The 16,181-nt window shown below is 33.8% G+C and overlaps 2 protein-coding genes across 2 annotated transcripts; both read left to right on the forward strand.

Annotated features, from left to right (window-relative positions):
* Window positions 1–12,558: 12,558 nt before the first annotated feature.
* Window positions 12,559–15,211, forward strand: LOC107936603 (small acidic protein 1). The gene is made up of 2 exons (XM_041089572.1): window positions 12,559–12,817; window positions 15,098–15,211. The coding sequence occupies exon 1, from the start codon at window positions 12,611–12,613 to the stop codon at window positions 12,791–12,793; it is 183 nt and encodes a 60-aa protein (XP_040945506.1). The 5' UTR covers window positions 12,559–12,610; the 3' UTR covers window positions 12,794–12,817; window positions 15,098–15,211.
* On the forward strand, window positions 13,758–16,172 carry LOC107936602 (BI1-like protein). The gene is made up of 4 exons (XM_016869361.2): window positions 13,758–14,082; window positions 15,098–15,211; window positions 15,311–15,468; window positions 15,657–16,172. The coding sequence occupies exons 1-4, from the start codon at window positions 13,815–13,817 to the stop codon at window positions 15,861–15,863; spliced, it is 747 nt and encodes a 248-aa protein (XP_016724850.2). The 5' UTR covers window positions 13,758–13,814; the 3' UTR covers window positions 15,864–16,172.
* Window positions 16,173–16,181: the final 9 nt, after the last annotated feature.

Raw genomic sequence — 16,181 nt, forward strand, 5'->3', positions numbered from 1 at the left:
AGCCATTTTAGCCGGCGGAAAATATTTTAGTAAAAAAAATTTCAGTCATTTGTTTCCAAGTAGTAATTGACCCTCGTGGTAACGAGTTCAACCACTGTTTAGCTTTGTTGCTCAATGAAAAAGGGAATAGACGAAGACGAATAGCATCATCAGAAACACCATTAATTTTAAATGTATCGCATATTTCCAAGAAATTGGCTAAATTAGCGTTAGGATCATCATCCTGCAAACCATCAAACTGAACAAATTGCTGTATCATTTGAATAGTTTTAGGTTTTAATTCAAAAGTATTTGCAGCTACAGCAGGTCTAACTATGCTTGATTCAATTCCTGTTAAAGAAGGTTTATCATAATCATACATAGTCCGTGGAGTAGGATTTTCATTACCTGCAATCCGTGGAGTAGGATTTTGATTAGCCGCAATTGCAGGAGGTAGCTGATTGCCTTGGTTTTCAGCCATCTCTTCTGTTGGGGGTTGAGCATCATCTTATTGCTCGTTCTCTGTGTATTGTAAGCTTCGTTTTATTTCTCTTTGATTTCTGTGAACTGTATGATCGATTTCTTCTTCAAAAAGTAGTAGTCCTGACGGGTTTCTTCTAGTCATAAACTATAAAAACCTACCAAGAGAAGGAAAAAGTAAATTAATAAATAATAATAATAATAATAAAATTAAATTGTAAGAAAAATAAATGGCTAAAGTAATAAAAATTGAGCGTTCCTAATATCTTAGTTCCCCGGCAACGGCGCCAAAAACTTGATCCGTGATTTCGTGATAGGTTTTAAATATTTATAATTATTCGTTCTTGAACTAACTATTACAGCGATGTAGGGAAGTGTACCTATCAAACAGTAGTATAGTTTTAGCAAGACCGGATTGTCGAACCCAAAGGAACTAAAAATACTAATGACTGTCTTTTTATTATCTAGCCTAAGAATAGAGAGGTTTCTGTTTTTACTAACTAATTATCTAAACTAAGAACTCACAAAGAAAAGAATTGGGGAATTGCTTTTGGGGAAAATCTATTGACTTAAGACAATACCTAAGGAAAAATCCACCTAGACTTTACTTGTTATTCTGGCTCCGAATCGGACGATTTATTCATTCAACTTGTTCCGTAGAGATCCCTAAGTTATGTTATTATCCCTATTCAAGATTAACAACGTCTAATCCCTAGATTGAATAATTGAGACTTTTCTCTAATTAACACTCTAGGGTTGCATTAACTCGATCTATGGATCCCCTTATTAAGTTTCACCCTAATCTGGCAAAATCTTGTCACTCTATGTCTAGGCGCGCAATCAACTCCGCTTAATTATGACAAATGTACTCTTAGACAAGGTCTATTCCTTCTCTGAATAAGAGCTTATCTTGAATCAGTATCCTGGGATATCAAACAAGAATTAAGAACACATAATTAAGAACAAGTTAAATATTTATCATACGATTCAGAAAATAATAACAAGATTGGTCTTAGGTTTCATTCCCCTTAGGTATTTAGGGGTTTTAGTTCATAACTAAATAAGAAATCATATCAGAATGATAAAGAATACAAAACATAAAGAAAACCCAAAACTCCTGAAAGGAAATTCATGAGAGATCTTCAGTCTTGGTAATGAATTCGGCTTCTGAGATGGATCAATTGGCTTCCTTGGAGTAATTCCTTACTCCCTATTCTCTGTGTGACTTTCCTTCCTTCTCTAAGGTGTATTTATAGGCTTTGGAATGCCTAAGAGCCCTCAAAATTAGCTTTTTTCCGAATTGGACTTAACTTGGGCTCAGCAGGGACACGCCCGTGTGACACGCCCCTGTTTAATTACTTCAGGTCATGTTCGAGCCTACCAACTTGACACGGCCGTGTGGTCGGCCCGTGTGAGGTGGTCCAAGCCGTGTTGATTTCGTACCTTGGCCTATTTTCTCCGTTTTGGGCCTGTTTCTCGTTCCTTTCGCTTTTCTATACTCTCCTAAATATAAAACATGAAATTAAAGCATTAAAAGCATCGAATTAACCAATTCTAATGGGAAATCATCCATAAAATGCATTAAACATGGGGTAAAAATATGTATAAATTACGGTTTATCAACGCTCTATTCAATTTAGCCCTTTTTAATAATTACTTCTAATTAAACTAAATTCACCTAATCAAAATCTAATTCTACCCATAACTAACTTCGTAAATATTTTTAATAAATATTTACGGACTTGTTTTCTTAAGACGGATGCCTTAAATTCACTTTTCTGGTGCCCGTGAAATATGGGTCGTTACATCTATAGAAATTTGTTGAAGTTGAATTTGGATGTAAAATAAATGTTTTTCAAACTGATGAGGTGCAAAATTTCATTCTTTTCTAAATTTCTTATTTCAGTTGGGGATTCATCATCGACTCTCTTTTCCTCATACCTCTGAACAAAATAGCTTGGTAGAGAGGAAACATAGGCATATAATTGATACTGGTCTGACTTTGCTGGCTCAGGCTAATATGCCTATGCATCTTTGGTCTCAAGCTTTCATTAGTGACGTGTATCTTATCAACAGACTTCTCACATCAGTGCTCACTGGCAGGTCACCCTATGAGGTGTTGCATAAGACTGTGCCTAGCTACATGTATTTTAAAGTGTTTGACTGTAGGTGCTATCCTTATCTAAGACTTTTTAATACTCATAAGCTCCAATATCGTTCTAGGCCTTGCGTGTTCCTTGGCTACAATCTTGTTCACAAAGGATACAAATGTCTTGATGATACTAGTAGGATCTTTGTCTCTAGGCATGTGGTGTTTGATGAAGTCTGATTTCTTTTTACCAGTTCTATTGGCTCAAGTGGTGGTTCTGTCACTTCTTGCACTTAGCCTAGGTTCTAGCATTAGCAGTTTCAAGTTCCAATTATCGTCTCTTCTGTGGATCAGCCTCGATTTGGTGTTCCAAATTTGTCTGTTACTTCAGCTCAGAAAATTTCATAAGCTGTGTTAGGGTCTGCTGCTCCTCCTTGTGGTCATTTTCCCTTGGAATCTACTGACTTCATATTAAGGCTAGATGATAGCCTCTCACTAGGGAATGAAACTTGCAGTAGCCATTCTGCTAATTCTTCAACTTAATCTACTCCTGTTGTAATTCCCCCAGTGCCTTCAAGTTAGGATCATTCCTCAGGCTTACCTGCCAACTTTCATTCTATGTAAACCAGGTCCAAAAGTGGCATTTTTAAGCCCAAGTTATTCCCTACTGAGTTAAGTGAGACTGAGCCTGTTACAATTGAAGAAGCCTTTGCTAGCAAAGAGTGGAAACTAGTAGCTCAGCAAAAGTATGACACTCTGTTAAAAAATAACACATGGGATTTGATTCCTTTACCTGTAAAACGAAGTGTCGTGGGCTATAAGTGGGTGTTCAAACTCAAACATCGTTCAGATGGCACTATTTCTCGCTACAAGGGTTGATTGGTAGTTAAGGGTTATCTTCAGTAGGCAAGTATTGACTTTCAAGACACTTTTAGTCTAGTTGCAAAGCCAACAACAATTCGAGTTGTTTTGACATTGGCTGTCAAGTTTGGCTGGTAGCTAAAGCAGTTGGATATCAACAACGTGTTCCTCAATGATGACTTGTTTGAGGAGATTTATATGGTTCAACCTCCTAGCTTTGAGTAGAACCATAATGACCGATCGCTGGTGTACAAGTTGAAGAAAGCATTGTATGATCTTAAACAGGCTCCTAGGGCTTGGTTCGCCAAGCTGCTAGATTTTTTGCTCTATTTCCACTTTATTTTGGCTAAGTCAAATGGTTCTCTCTTTGTTAGGAAAACTGAGGGGGTGCTTTTGTATGTTCTAGTATTAGATGACATAATTGTCACTGGAAATTATCAGGACAGCACCAATAGCTTTGTTTCAACCTTGGATATTCAGTTTTCCTTGAAGGATTTAGGGCCTCAGTTATTTCCTTGGTATTGAAGTAACTTCCACTGCTGATGGATTGTTTTTAAGCAAGCACAAATATGTTCTTGATCTTCTAATAAAGGCTCGAATGAATCAGGCAAATGGCTCACCTACACCCATGGTCACTTCATCCAACTTGTCTCAATATATTGGCTGTGCGATTAGAAATATGTCTGAGTATAGAAGCATTGTGGGAGCTCACCAGTATGTGGTCATCACCAGACCAGATATTACTTTTGCTATGAATAAAGTGTATTAGTTCATGCGTCGACCTTTTGATCAGCATTTCAAGGCTATCAAATGCACCCTTAGGTATCTTCAAAGTGCTATAGACTATGGTCTTCACTTTACTACAGCTGCCAACTTGGATTTTTTTAGCTATTCTGATGCAAATTGGGGAACTGATGTTGATGATCAAAGGTCTACTACAGGGTTTTGTGTGTTCCTTGGGGGTATCCTTATAGCTTGGGGATCAAAGAAGCAACAGATTGTCTCCAGGTCAACAGTAGAAGCTGAATATAGAAGGCTAGCTCATACAATTACAGAGGTGGTTTGGCTTGAGTCTCTTTTGTTTGAACTGCATGTTTCAACCTCAAGAAAAACCACAGTATTGTAACACCCCCAAACCCTTATCCGGTACCGAAATAGGGTTACAGAGAATTACCAGTCATTTTAGTTCAAATATAAACATTACGCAATTAAATAACATATATTTCATAAATTAATCAATCTAATGACCTGACCTATTTATTTATATAAATACTTTAACCATAATATCCAAATTAATTCGAAAACCACCATTTGAACTAAATATAAGATTATACTAATTTTAACCAAAATATACCATTTAATAGCTATAACCCAAAACATATTTATATAATTACCAATATTAACTTATATTTCATTTACAAACATGTGGTAACGAGTTACCAGTTATGTGGGTATAGTGTACAAATGACTTTTGATGAAAAATTTCTAATTGAATCTGATTATTGTCTGTTATTTAGAAACATAAGATGTACTGAAGAATTCAGAACTACTACAATCTCTGATGATATCAAAGTGGAAATGGATAGAATTTTTACAGAATTTGAACTGGAATTATCTCTGCCCGTGAAAAAGAAAGATGATATTTGAATAATCGTCGAAGGTAAGGCGAAGTCTGTATATTTTATTCTAGTATGAATAAGTTTCTTATTTAGTAATTATCTGAAATATGGGTTTCTAAGATTGTTAGATTATATGGTATGGTAGTTTCTATTATTTCTGACTGAGCTAAATGGTTTATATTCAGATTCTAGAATGAATATAAGAAGTTCTGGGTACGCGATAATAGTTTTCAGCACTGTATGAAGCTCTGTATGATTGTGAATGTAAAACTTCATAGTGTTTGACTGGATGTAGCGAGAAAGGGAATATGTGGAGTTGTTTTGATTGTGAAATTGAAGAAGAGTGAAAGAGATTGAAATAGATCGATAGCAGCTTTTGAAAGATGGAAATTATGTATATCAAATATTCTGCTAGTGATAAAGTATTTCTTAAGTTGCATGTTGGAAGAAAATCTGATATTTGATTAAAAAGGTGAAATTGAGCTCACAATCTGTTTGGCTATGTGAAATCACAGAAAAGTCAAACCGATAACATATTGACTGGTTTTACATCTGAAGTTATAGAAAATTTATGAGATTTTTCAAGATTTAGTGCTGAGAAGATATAGATCAGATTTTCCACATGTTACTTCGACAAAGGATAATGAAAGTTGAACTAAATCATGGTATGAATAAAAATAATTGATTGAGGTATTACCTTGAAAAGTGAAGTCATAATACTGAAGAAATCACACGGTAACCGAGAGAAACAGTGAGATTTCTGTACCTCCAACTCTTTTCAGGAAAATTTCGAGGACAAAATTTATTAAGGGGGGAGAATTGTAATGACGCGAATTTTACTGTTACCGAAAAATGTATTTTCGGGTCTCCGTTTCTGAAAAATTGATTCGTAAATATTTATTAAAAATATTTACGAGAGTGGTTAATTAGAGTTTAATTAAGTGAATTAGCTTAAATTAAGGATAATTGGATAAAAGGATTAAATTGAATGAAGTGTAAAAGTTTAATTATAAAATAAAGAAGAAAGGACTAAATAAGTAAATAAGCCAAAAGAGAGTGCCAAGTGTATGGCAAAAAAACAAAATACAAGCGTAATAAATATAATACACACATTTGTAATACATGTATGTATTTGCTTATTATTTAAGTAAATATTAATGTATTTATTATTACTAAATTGATATTATATGATAAATAAATAAAAGTAAGACAAATGTGTGGTAATGATTGGGTACAAGTGTATTAATAAAAATACATAGACTTGTAATGCTTGTATTTAAGTATTAATAGATATTTATTATTTATAAAAGGTATTTATTAATTAAATAATTATATTATAAGATTTTTATGTGAAAAATAAATAAAAAGTTGACAAATGTATGGTATCTATAGTGACATGTGTAATATTAATATATGTACATTTGTAAAATACATGTAGATTTACTTATTATATAAGTATATTATTATTATTATTATTATATATAAAACAAAAGAAAGTAAAAGAAAAAGAAAAAGAATAGAAAGAAACAGAGAAGAAATGAAACAGGGAAGAAAGAAGGAGAAAAAGAAAGGAAAGAAAAGAAAAGAAAAGGGGGAAATAAGGATTTTGAAGCTTGGAAGTTTATGGAATCCTAGAGAAGAGTACTACATGAATTATATCAAAAGTTAGGAAGTTCATGAATTTTTATGTGTTGATTAAGTTGAACAAATTAAAGAATTATGAGTTTTATTGATAGGAATTTAAGTTAGAAGTGGGAAATGATTAAATTATAAAGAGAAAGTTAAGTTTTGACATAGTAAGGACTAAGTTGAAAGAAATTCAGAATTTAAGTTTTATGTTGAATATGAAAAGCTGGAATTTATTTTAAGCAAGTATAAAGATGAAAACTTAAGTTAATTTTGAAGAAAAAGAATGGTTATGGTGGAAGGACTAAATTGAAATTTATGGAAAAGTTACATGGAAATCTTAAGAATGTGATATTAATGACTTTGAAAGAATGTAAATTTTTCTGTAGCTAACGTAGCACCGAAAATGTCATCGAAGAAGGGGAAAGAGAAAGTGGACGAGGATATCGAGTAAACTCGAGAATTACGGTTTGTATTTCTATAAACTGAACTTAATAGTTAATTGTTATGTTAATATTTGAATTGCTTGAGAATGGAAATGCTAAGATAAGAATTATAATGTTTTATAATTTATTGAATATGATTATTAATTGTTGTATGATGATTGATATGTGACAAGTAAGTATGAAATATTTGAATGTGTGATTATTGGAAAATGAATTAAAAGGTATGTTGTATTAAAATTAAATTACATGTGAATTGATATGGAAAGGTATTGAAATGAAGTGAAAGTAAATTAAGAATGGAAAGTGGAAATTGAAAGTTGACTGAATACCTTATTAACAATGTCGGGCTAGTCAGATATAGTTGGCATGCCATAGGACCAGAGGAGTTAGGGATATTTCGACTGTGTGTCAATGAGACACTATATATGTCGACTACTGTGACTGTTTTGGATTCGTTCCGAAGAGGTACTCTGTACTCTGTACCTGACTGTTATTGTTACTGTTTCAGATTTGTTCCAATGAGGTACTTTGTGTACCGCTACTGTTACTGTTACTGTTACCCTTACGGTGTATTCCGGCTTCAATCGATGAAACACTGTGACATATCTCTGGTGTGTGGGTTGGATTTGAGTTCGTGTATCCGTCAGGTCCGAGTCATGTTAATAGGGATAATCAAGGATATCAAAGAATGAATATTATTAATTTATTATTTATTAACTATTATGTCTATAAAGACTGCTTGATTGCTTGACAGATGAAGATTACTGTATAGTAATGAAAGTATACTGAAGACCGATTAATAAGATTTTAAGGCTAAATAATGAAGAGTAAATGGTTGAAGTATTAAGATTCTAAAGTTAATGCTTAAAGTCTAAGAATACATGAATGTTAACTGCTAATGAAAGTAAATGTTATATTGATTGATGAATGATGAAATGGAAGGTACAAATGGATAATGAGGGTAGACTGAATCAAATGGTAAGGTATATATGTTATGAGATTAAGTTAAATGACTGAACTATAGAGACTATGAAGTTAAAGTTTAAAGCTCGAATGTATATATGAATGACGAGTATTATTATTTAATGATTTACAAGTTTACTATGATTATTATATGACTTAAGTAAATGTTAAATTCCTTATACTATTCAGTAATTCTGTTTATAGAAATACCACTGAGTTTATACTTAGCGTACGGTTTGTTTCCGTGCGCAGGTTAAGTTACGGTTAAGCCGTCAAATCAGCATCCCAAGCCGATCCCAGACTGGATAAAGTAAACCACGTTAATTGTTGATAATGGCATGTACATAGGTTCATAAGTGTGGTGTTGTAAAAGATAGTAAATATTTTAAAACATGCATGTTTGGAAAGTTAATTTAAGTAAGTTGATTATGATTGTATAAAAAGAGTTTAAGCCGATTTTTACTGTGGTGCCACTGAGGGTACATTGGTTGAATGTCTCGTTATTAAACTGGACAAGTACTAAGTATGTTTAATCTAGCTTTAACTATGTTAATAGTCGATATAAAAAGAAATAAATAAATATTAGCTTGAGGTTTAAGTCTTGCAGGATTGGTAAATCTGAAATAAAAGCTTATTACAGGTCCACACGGCCAGATCATACAAGCGTGTGATTGAATCGTGAGAGACATACGGTTTATACACGGGCGTGTTATCAGGACATGTGTCCCTAACAGAATACTTGGATTGCCACACGGGCAAGAGACATGGACGTGTGTCTCAGCCGTGTGAAGGACACGGCCATGCAGCACGGGCATGTGCTTTGGCTGTGTGAAAACTGCAGTAAGTTCGAATTGAAAATAAATCCACACGGGCTAAGTACACGAACGTGTGCCTTAACCGTGTGAAATTGGCAGATTCTAAAATGAAGCAACACGGAATGCCCACACGGGCGTGGTAAGGGGACACACGGACGTGTCCCATAAGCCACACGGGCGTGTGGTATTGTTCAAAAAGGGGAATATTAAAGTTTTACGAAAAATTTTATAAGCCTCCAATCGAACCCCGGTTGGATTTAAATGTTTATAGTAAGCACTGTGGGCCTATTAAGGATATAATAAGATTCATATCAAGTAACATTACTCAAATATTTCCGTTTCAAGTGTTAAAGGACTGTAAAGACCCGTAATGCTCTGTAATCCTGTTCCGGCGATGGGACAGGGTTAGGGGGTGTTACAACAATAGTCATAAATCATCATAATCTTAATTCAATATAAATATAATAATATATAATACACAATTCAATTCCATTTTATTCAATTCAACACCATAATTATCCAATATTCAAATATCATATTAATCACAAATTCAAATACATTCAATTCAATATCAGAACACTAATACTTACCTTAATATCTTTTCATACACATATAATCAAAATTCAACAATTAATAATTAAATTCGACTTATAGAAATACAAATCGTATTTTTTTCGAGTCACTCGTCGTTGACTTTCTCTTTCTCCTTTTTAGTCGATGTCTCCGGTTCAACGTTAGCAATCAAGCTTTAAACCTTGAAATCCATATTTCCCCTTTCTTTCTTTCTTTTCTTTCTTCTCACCTATTTTTTGTTTTGCTGTTCTGTTTCTTCTCTAACTTTGTTTCTTTATTTCTTTATTTAAATTATGTTTTTTATATTATATTATATTATATTAACTAAATAATTATTTCTTAAATTATAAGTAAATACATGTATTTATTACAAGTGTATGTATATTATTTAATACACATGTATTTTATTTTTACCACACACTTGGCATCTATGGCTTAATTGCTAATTTAGTCTTTCATCTTTTCTTTATTCTACAATTAAACTTTTACACTTTATTCAATTTAATCCTAACACTAAATTAACATTAATTCAAGCTAATTCGCCTAGCCAAAACCTAATTAACCTCACAATTAACTTCGTAAATATTAATAAATATTTACGAACATGTTTTAATAGAACAATGACTCGGAAATACACTTTTCCAATAACCGTAAATTTCAAATCATTACAAGTATGGTGTGATAACTCAGGCGTCATTGCTGTATCTGCAAATCTAGTGTTGCATTTAAAGTTTAAGCACGTTGAGTTAAACCTGTTATTTGTTCGAGAAAAGATTGCAGCTGGAAAGCTTAGTGTGGGGTATATTCCAACACATGAGCAAGTTGCAGATGTGTTTACCAAAACCTTGTCAGCCCCTTGTTTACAAAATTTAGATCATGTCTTAAAGTGGTTGCAAAAGTTTGACAAATCAATAAAAATCGAGAAGATGGAGGCATGTTAAGGAATGGAAACTGTTATGGCAGTTAGTAGTTAGTAGTTAGAGCTTAGTAGTTATGGTTGTTATAGTTAGTTAACTATTAATACATTGTGTTATAAATGCTGTGCAATGTACTCTAAAAATCAAAATTATTCAATCAGTTTACTTCTCTTGATTCCTTTCTATAGTTCTCATTAACACTACAATTGTTTTGATTTGTAATATGAATAAGCCTGACTGTATGAAGGATCTGAGGCCTATCGCTTTGTGCAACGTCTTGTATAAAATTTTGTTGAAGGTGCTTGCTAATAGACTGAAGGTTACCTTACCTGGTGTTATTTCTCGGATGCAATCTGCCTCTATGCCAGGTTGGCTTATAACAGATAATGTTTTGTCGCTTTTAAGTTGATCCATCATATACGAAATATGGGTCGAAGGAGGGTGGGAGAGGTAGCGTTGAAGGTTGATATTAGAAAAACTTATGACAGTTTCTGTTGGGGCTTCTTTGAGTTTATTATACAAAGAATGAGTTTTGGCAGACAGTAGATATCGTGGCCGAGAGGTGGGGCTAATTGTGCCAAGCAGGGTTTAAGTCAAGGGGACCAGTTACCCTCTTATTCATTTATCTTGTGCATAGAAGGTCTGAGTCATCTTCTTCGCAAAGCTATAACTCGAGGGGATTTGCATAGAATACCGGTAAGCTGTTGGAACCATTCTGTATCCCATTTGTTGTTTGCAGATGATAGCTTCTTTTTCCAGGCTACAAGTTTGGACTATACTACTATGAAGAGCATATTATCTTGTTATGAAGTTACTTTTAGGCAGACAGTTAACTTACAGAAGTCTGAAATTTTGTTCTGCTCAAATACCAAGTTACAAGATCGGAATGCTGCTACGTCAGTATTAGGGGTCTCAACACCATTTAACCATGGTCGATATCTTGGGTTGCCATTGTTGGTGGGTCAAAACAAGAGGAAATTTTTTTCTTTTATTAAGGAGCGGTTTAGCAGGTGTCTTTTCTCTTAAAAGAATAAATTGTTGTCCAAATCGGGTAAGGAAGTTGTGATTAAAACTATGGCTCAAGCTATTCCTATGTTCTGTATGGGTGCTTTCTTGATACCTGCTAGTATGTGTGAGAAGCTATAGAGGATGATTAATTTTATTTGGTAGGGTCAGGAAACAATAATAGGCAAATGATTCATTGGGCACTATAGGATACGCTCTGCTTTCCCAAGGAGCATGAGGGTATGGAGTTTCGGAACCTTTATTGCTTTACTTTAGCTATGCTTGGTAAATAAGCGGTGCGCTTGGTTACTCACCCAGATTCTCTTATTAATTGTGTTATCAAAGCCAAATATTTCTCTGATGGGGATGTTTTTACAATGAGTTAGGGTTTATGCCCATCGTACACTTGGAGGAGCATATGCAGCAAAGGACTTACTTACTAGTGCACCCGGTGGTTTTAGAGGGGGAGGGATTGAGTATGAAGCTTTCAACCATCCTTGGTTGGGAGATTATAGTAGCTTCTTTGTTGAGTCCCTACCTTTTCCGGGCATGGAGAATTTACGGGTAAGTGAGCTTTTTTCAGTTGACTGTCTGTAGTGGAATATGGATTTGCTTAGATGCATTTTCGCTCCCATTGATGTGCATCGTAGCTTAAAGGTCCCTATAAGATACCATAAGCAATTGGACAGGCTTGTTTGACACCATAGTAAGGACGACTAGTATAGTGTCAAGACCGACTATCGAGTAATAGTGAACTTAGCTACCACGGTGTATCATTATGTTGTGGAGGGACCATTTTCGCGCCTTTGGAATTGCATGGTCCTTGAAAAGGTCAAAAACTTTACTTGGAGAACACTTCTAGCTTCTTGTCAATTCCCTTATCTATATGACAATTCACGTATATGTGACATTAGTAAAATTAAAAAACATAATTTTTTTTATTTAGGATAATTTAAAAAATAATATAAGTTCACTAATTAAAAAAGACATTTAATTAAATAAATGATTAATATATATATTATTTTAAATTAGAGCGACAAAAACGTCATTATGCCGAAAGGAAAAAAATTCTCTTCTCAATTAAAAGCTGAAACGCTGCGTTTTCTGAAAGGACCTATAAGCGGCATCGTTTCGGGGTTAACATCCTCTATATAACCTCAGCGTGATATTTCAATTAACATAATTAAAATTAAACCAACGAAAGAAATCCCTAGAAGCTTAAAGAAAGGGGGGAAAGATGAGGCCGATGCCGATGGAATTCGTGACGGACCCAGACGACCAAGGTTCAGCCATGGAAGTCGACGATGTTGACACACCGGAGATCTTCGGCGAAGGCGTCATCGCTTCCGACAACAAGCTCGCCGATGCCGATTTCTTCAACAACTTCGAAGACGATTTTGATGACTCCGATATCAACTAAAAAAACAAAGAAGAATCGTTTCAAGTACTCATCTATCTTTTTTTTCCCTTTTTACTTTCGCTTTTTAGGGTCTGAAATTTCTTAAAACTTTGTTCAATTTAGTTTAATCTGAACTGCACTATGGATGCTTATCTGTATGCAAATCAAAATAGTGTAGTTTATAAGTTTAAATCGTTTTAAATAAATATAATTTTCCTTTTAGTTCGTTTCTCTTTTACTTGCTTCTTTCTTTAATAAAATCTCTTCTTCTTCTTCTTCTTCTTCTTTTTTTGCTGTTTGTTTTGACTGAGGTAAAATAAAAACAACGTAATACAAATATATATATATATATAGAAAGTGGACAGGTTTTACATGATTATTTGTTAACACCACTAACATCCCAATTTTTGTAGAAAAAATATATAATCAATTTTTTAATATCCTGGTTGAGTGTTTGTATAATAATGTCATTTTTGTATGATTTTGATTTTATGTAATAATATATGGAAAATTGATTTTGATGAAATTTTCATTTAAAAAAACAAATATATTTATATTAGAACTTATCTTAATTCAATAATAATCATAAATTAAATTTCTTATTATTTGAGTTTATTTGACATTTCAATTTTAAATTTTACAATATATTGATTGTGTAGTGACACCATTTCCATGAATTCCATCGAAAATCCGTTTGTGTTGTTTATTTATTTGACTAAATAACATTTACACTTATAATTTAAATATAAAAAATGAATTTTCTTTTTTTTTCTTTATTTTAAAATTACCAAAAAGTCATTTTTATTACGAGGTTAAATTAATTTTTTTAGTTAAAACGACCAATAAAATTTATTGTTATAATCAAATTGAAAAAATATATATAATCAGTTTATTAAGCTCTTAATAACGCGTGGGTCCAACATTACCAATCATTTTGATTGGTTATCGATATTTATATTTACATTTACTATTAATAATTTATTAGTATAAATAAATCCCGACGATTTTTTTCCGAACGGGTTTTCCCGCGGAAATAAAAACGATGTACGGATACGAGAGCCTGAGTCGCACGGACGCCCGCAAGGCGGAGCAGATAGATCTAGAGTCAGGGGAGACTCTTTACCCGGGACTCGGCTATGGCGAGAATGAGCTCCGATGGGGCTTTATCCGCAAGGTCTACGGCATCCTGGCGGTGCAGCTATTGCTTACCACCGTGGTCTCCGCCTTTGTGGTTTCGTCGCCGTCGATCATCGACCTCCTACGTGGAAACTCAGGCCTCTTGCTCTTCTTCTGTTTAGTCCCTCTCATCTGTAATGTCCTCTCTCTTTTCTTTTACCTATTTTTTTGTCCTTCGTACGATAGCATTTCACCTGCTATTCTTTTTATTTCAACCATGTGATTATCCGATCGAAACACAAAATTATGGGGTATTTGTTCAAATTTATTTTGATATGGATCAAAATATATTCAAGTTTTCAAATCGATCATAATTATTAGAATTATTAATTCTAATAATTCTAGTAATAGTTTTTCAAATGTGTATTATTTGCAGTTATAATAATCATGTGCTTCAAGAGATTTCCTATAACTCTTTACCATTTTTTCTTTCTCTTCAGTTGGTTAATTATCGGTTATAATTAGAGGTACTCATAGGTTAGATTAGGCAGTATTCAGATCAGGTTTAAGAATGATATTAACATATTTTATAATTGTCCAAACTTTGTTTGGCCCAAAATTTGGATCTAAAACTTGCCTAAACCCGCCTATATTTGTAAAAGGTTTACCAAGTCCATTTTAAGCTCGTCCATATTATTTTATAATTTTTTTTAAAAATATTTATATTATATTATTTTAATATTTAATAATTTTATACATTGAAAAAAAAAGTATATAATCATCTTAATATTATTTTAATGTTTACATAGAAAGTAGTATCATATATTTAGTATAGATTTTTTTTTAATGTGTTCTAAATTACATAATATATAAAAATAACATAATATAAAATATTATAAACTTAAAACAGGTCGTGTTCGGGTCTTGAATGTTTAAGCTTGAGCTCAACTTATATTTTAAACGGGTCTAATTTTTTTGTCCAAATCTTCTCAAATTTTAGACAGGCCTTCAGGTCTGGACAGATGGCCTGGACAGATAACCTAACCATGAACATATCTAGTAGTTATAATGCATTTAGCTTGATTCATAGAGGACTCTTTTGTCTCCCAAGCAATTACTTCAAATAATTTTAGGAGCTGTTCTTCATTTATTATGTCACATTACCACACTTTGTCTTTATTTCTTACCTACAAAACTCAATCCATGCAGTGGTGTGGCCCTTGCACGTCTATCACCAAAAGCACCCACTGAATTTTATCATCCTTGGCGCCTTCACCGTGTTTCTGAGTCTCACAGTCGGTGTGAGCTGCGCCAACACTGATGGTTAGTATCCCTACTCCATACTTGCTGTCAACAAGTTCTAGGTCTAGTTATAAATCTGGGATTCTTGAAACTAAACTGCTTTTCATTGCATGGATTCAGGAAGAATAGTGCTTGAAGCACAAATTTTAACAGCAGCTGTGGTTACATCTCTTACTGGCTACACTTTCTGGGCGTCTAAGAATGGCAAGGACTTTAACTACCTTGGGCCAATTTTGTTCACCAGCCTTGTGATCCTCGTCCTAACCAGTCTAATCCAGGTGAGACATCTCGGTCTCAGTTCAACAATATACGATTATTTGTGCTTGCACATGCTCGTATGTACGGTTTCATGTGTCTTGGTCATCATTCTATGCAATTAGAAGTTCAACACTATAACATCACTTGTGCTTTCACACACTCATATGCAGGTTTCTTCCGACCTAACACATGTTTTATTATCATGCAGATGTTCTTCCCACTCGGCCCAACCACTACTGCCATCTATGGTGCAATCAGCGCCTTGGTATTCTGCGTGTTCATAGTCTATGACACCAACAACTTGATCAAGCGCTTCACATACGACGATTACATATTAGCATCCGCCACTCTCTATTTAGACATCCTGAACTTGTTCATTTCCATTATGCGGGTTCTGAGATCAGGTGACAGTTAGTTGTATCATATTCACTCACAAGGTCAGGTTGGCAAGAACCGAAACAAGGTGACACTAAAATACTTTCGCCGGTGGTTTCTTCACGAGTACCAAGCCAGCTACTTCTGTTTGCAGTATTTCTAACCTGATCAGTATCATATGGGGGATATGCATAATTGGAACTATCCTAACTTTATATCATTGGTTCTCTCTTCTTGTTCAATACCACCTTTTTTTATTCTTAATTAGTTTTGCTTATGAGGTTGCTTTATTATATGTAATATTCATTGTCCATGGATCAATTTACAGATTATCTTATCTTTGGGTTAATTTTCTAGT

This window comes from Gossypium hirsutum, chromosome A02 (genome assembly GCF_007990345.1).
Source record: "Gossypium hirsutum isolate 1008001.06 chromosome A02, Gossypium_hirsutum_v2.1, whole genome shotgun sequence".
NCBI classification, from domain to species: domain Eukaryota; kingdom Viridiplantae; phylum Streptophyta; class Magnoliopsida; order Malvales; family Malvaceae; genus Gossypium; species Gossypium hirsutum.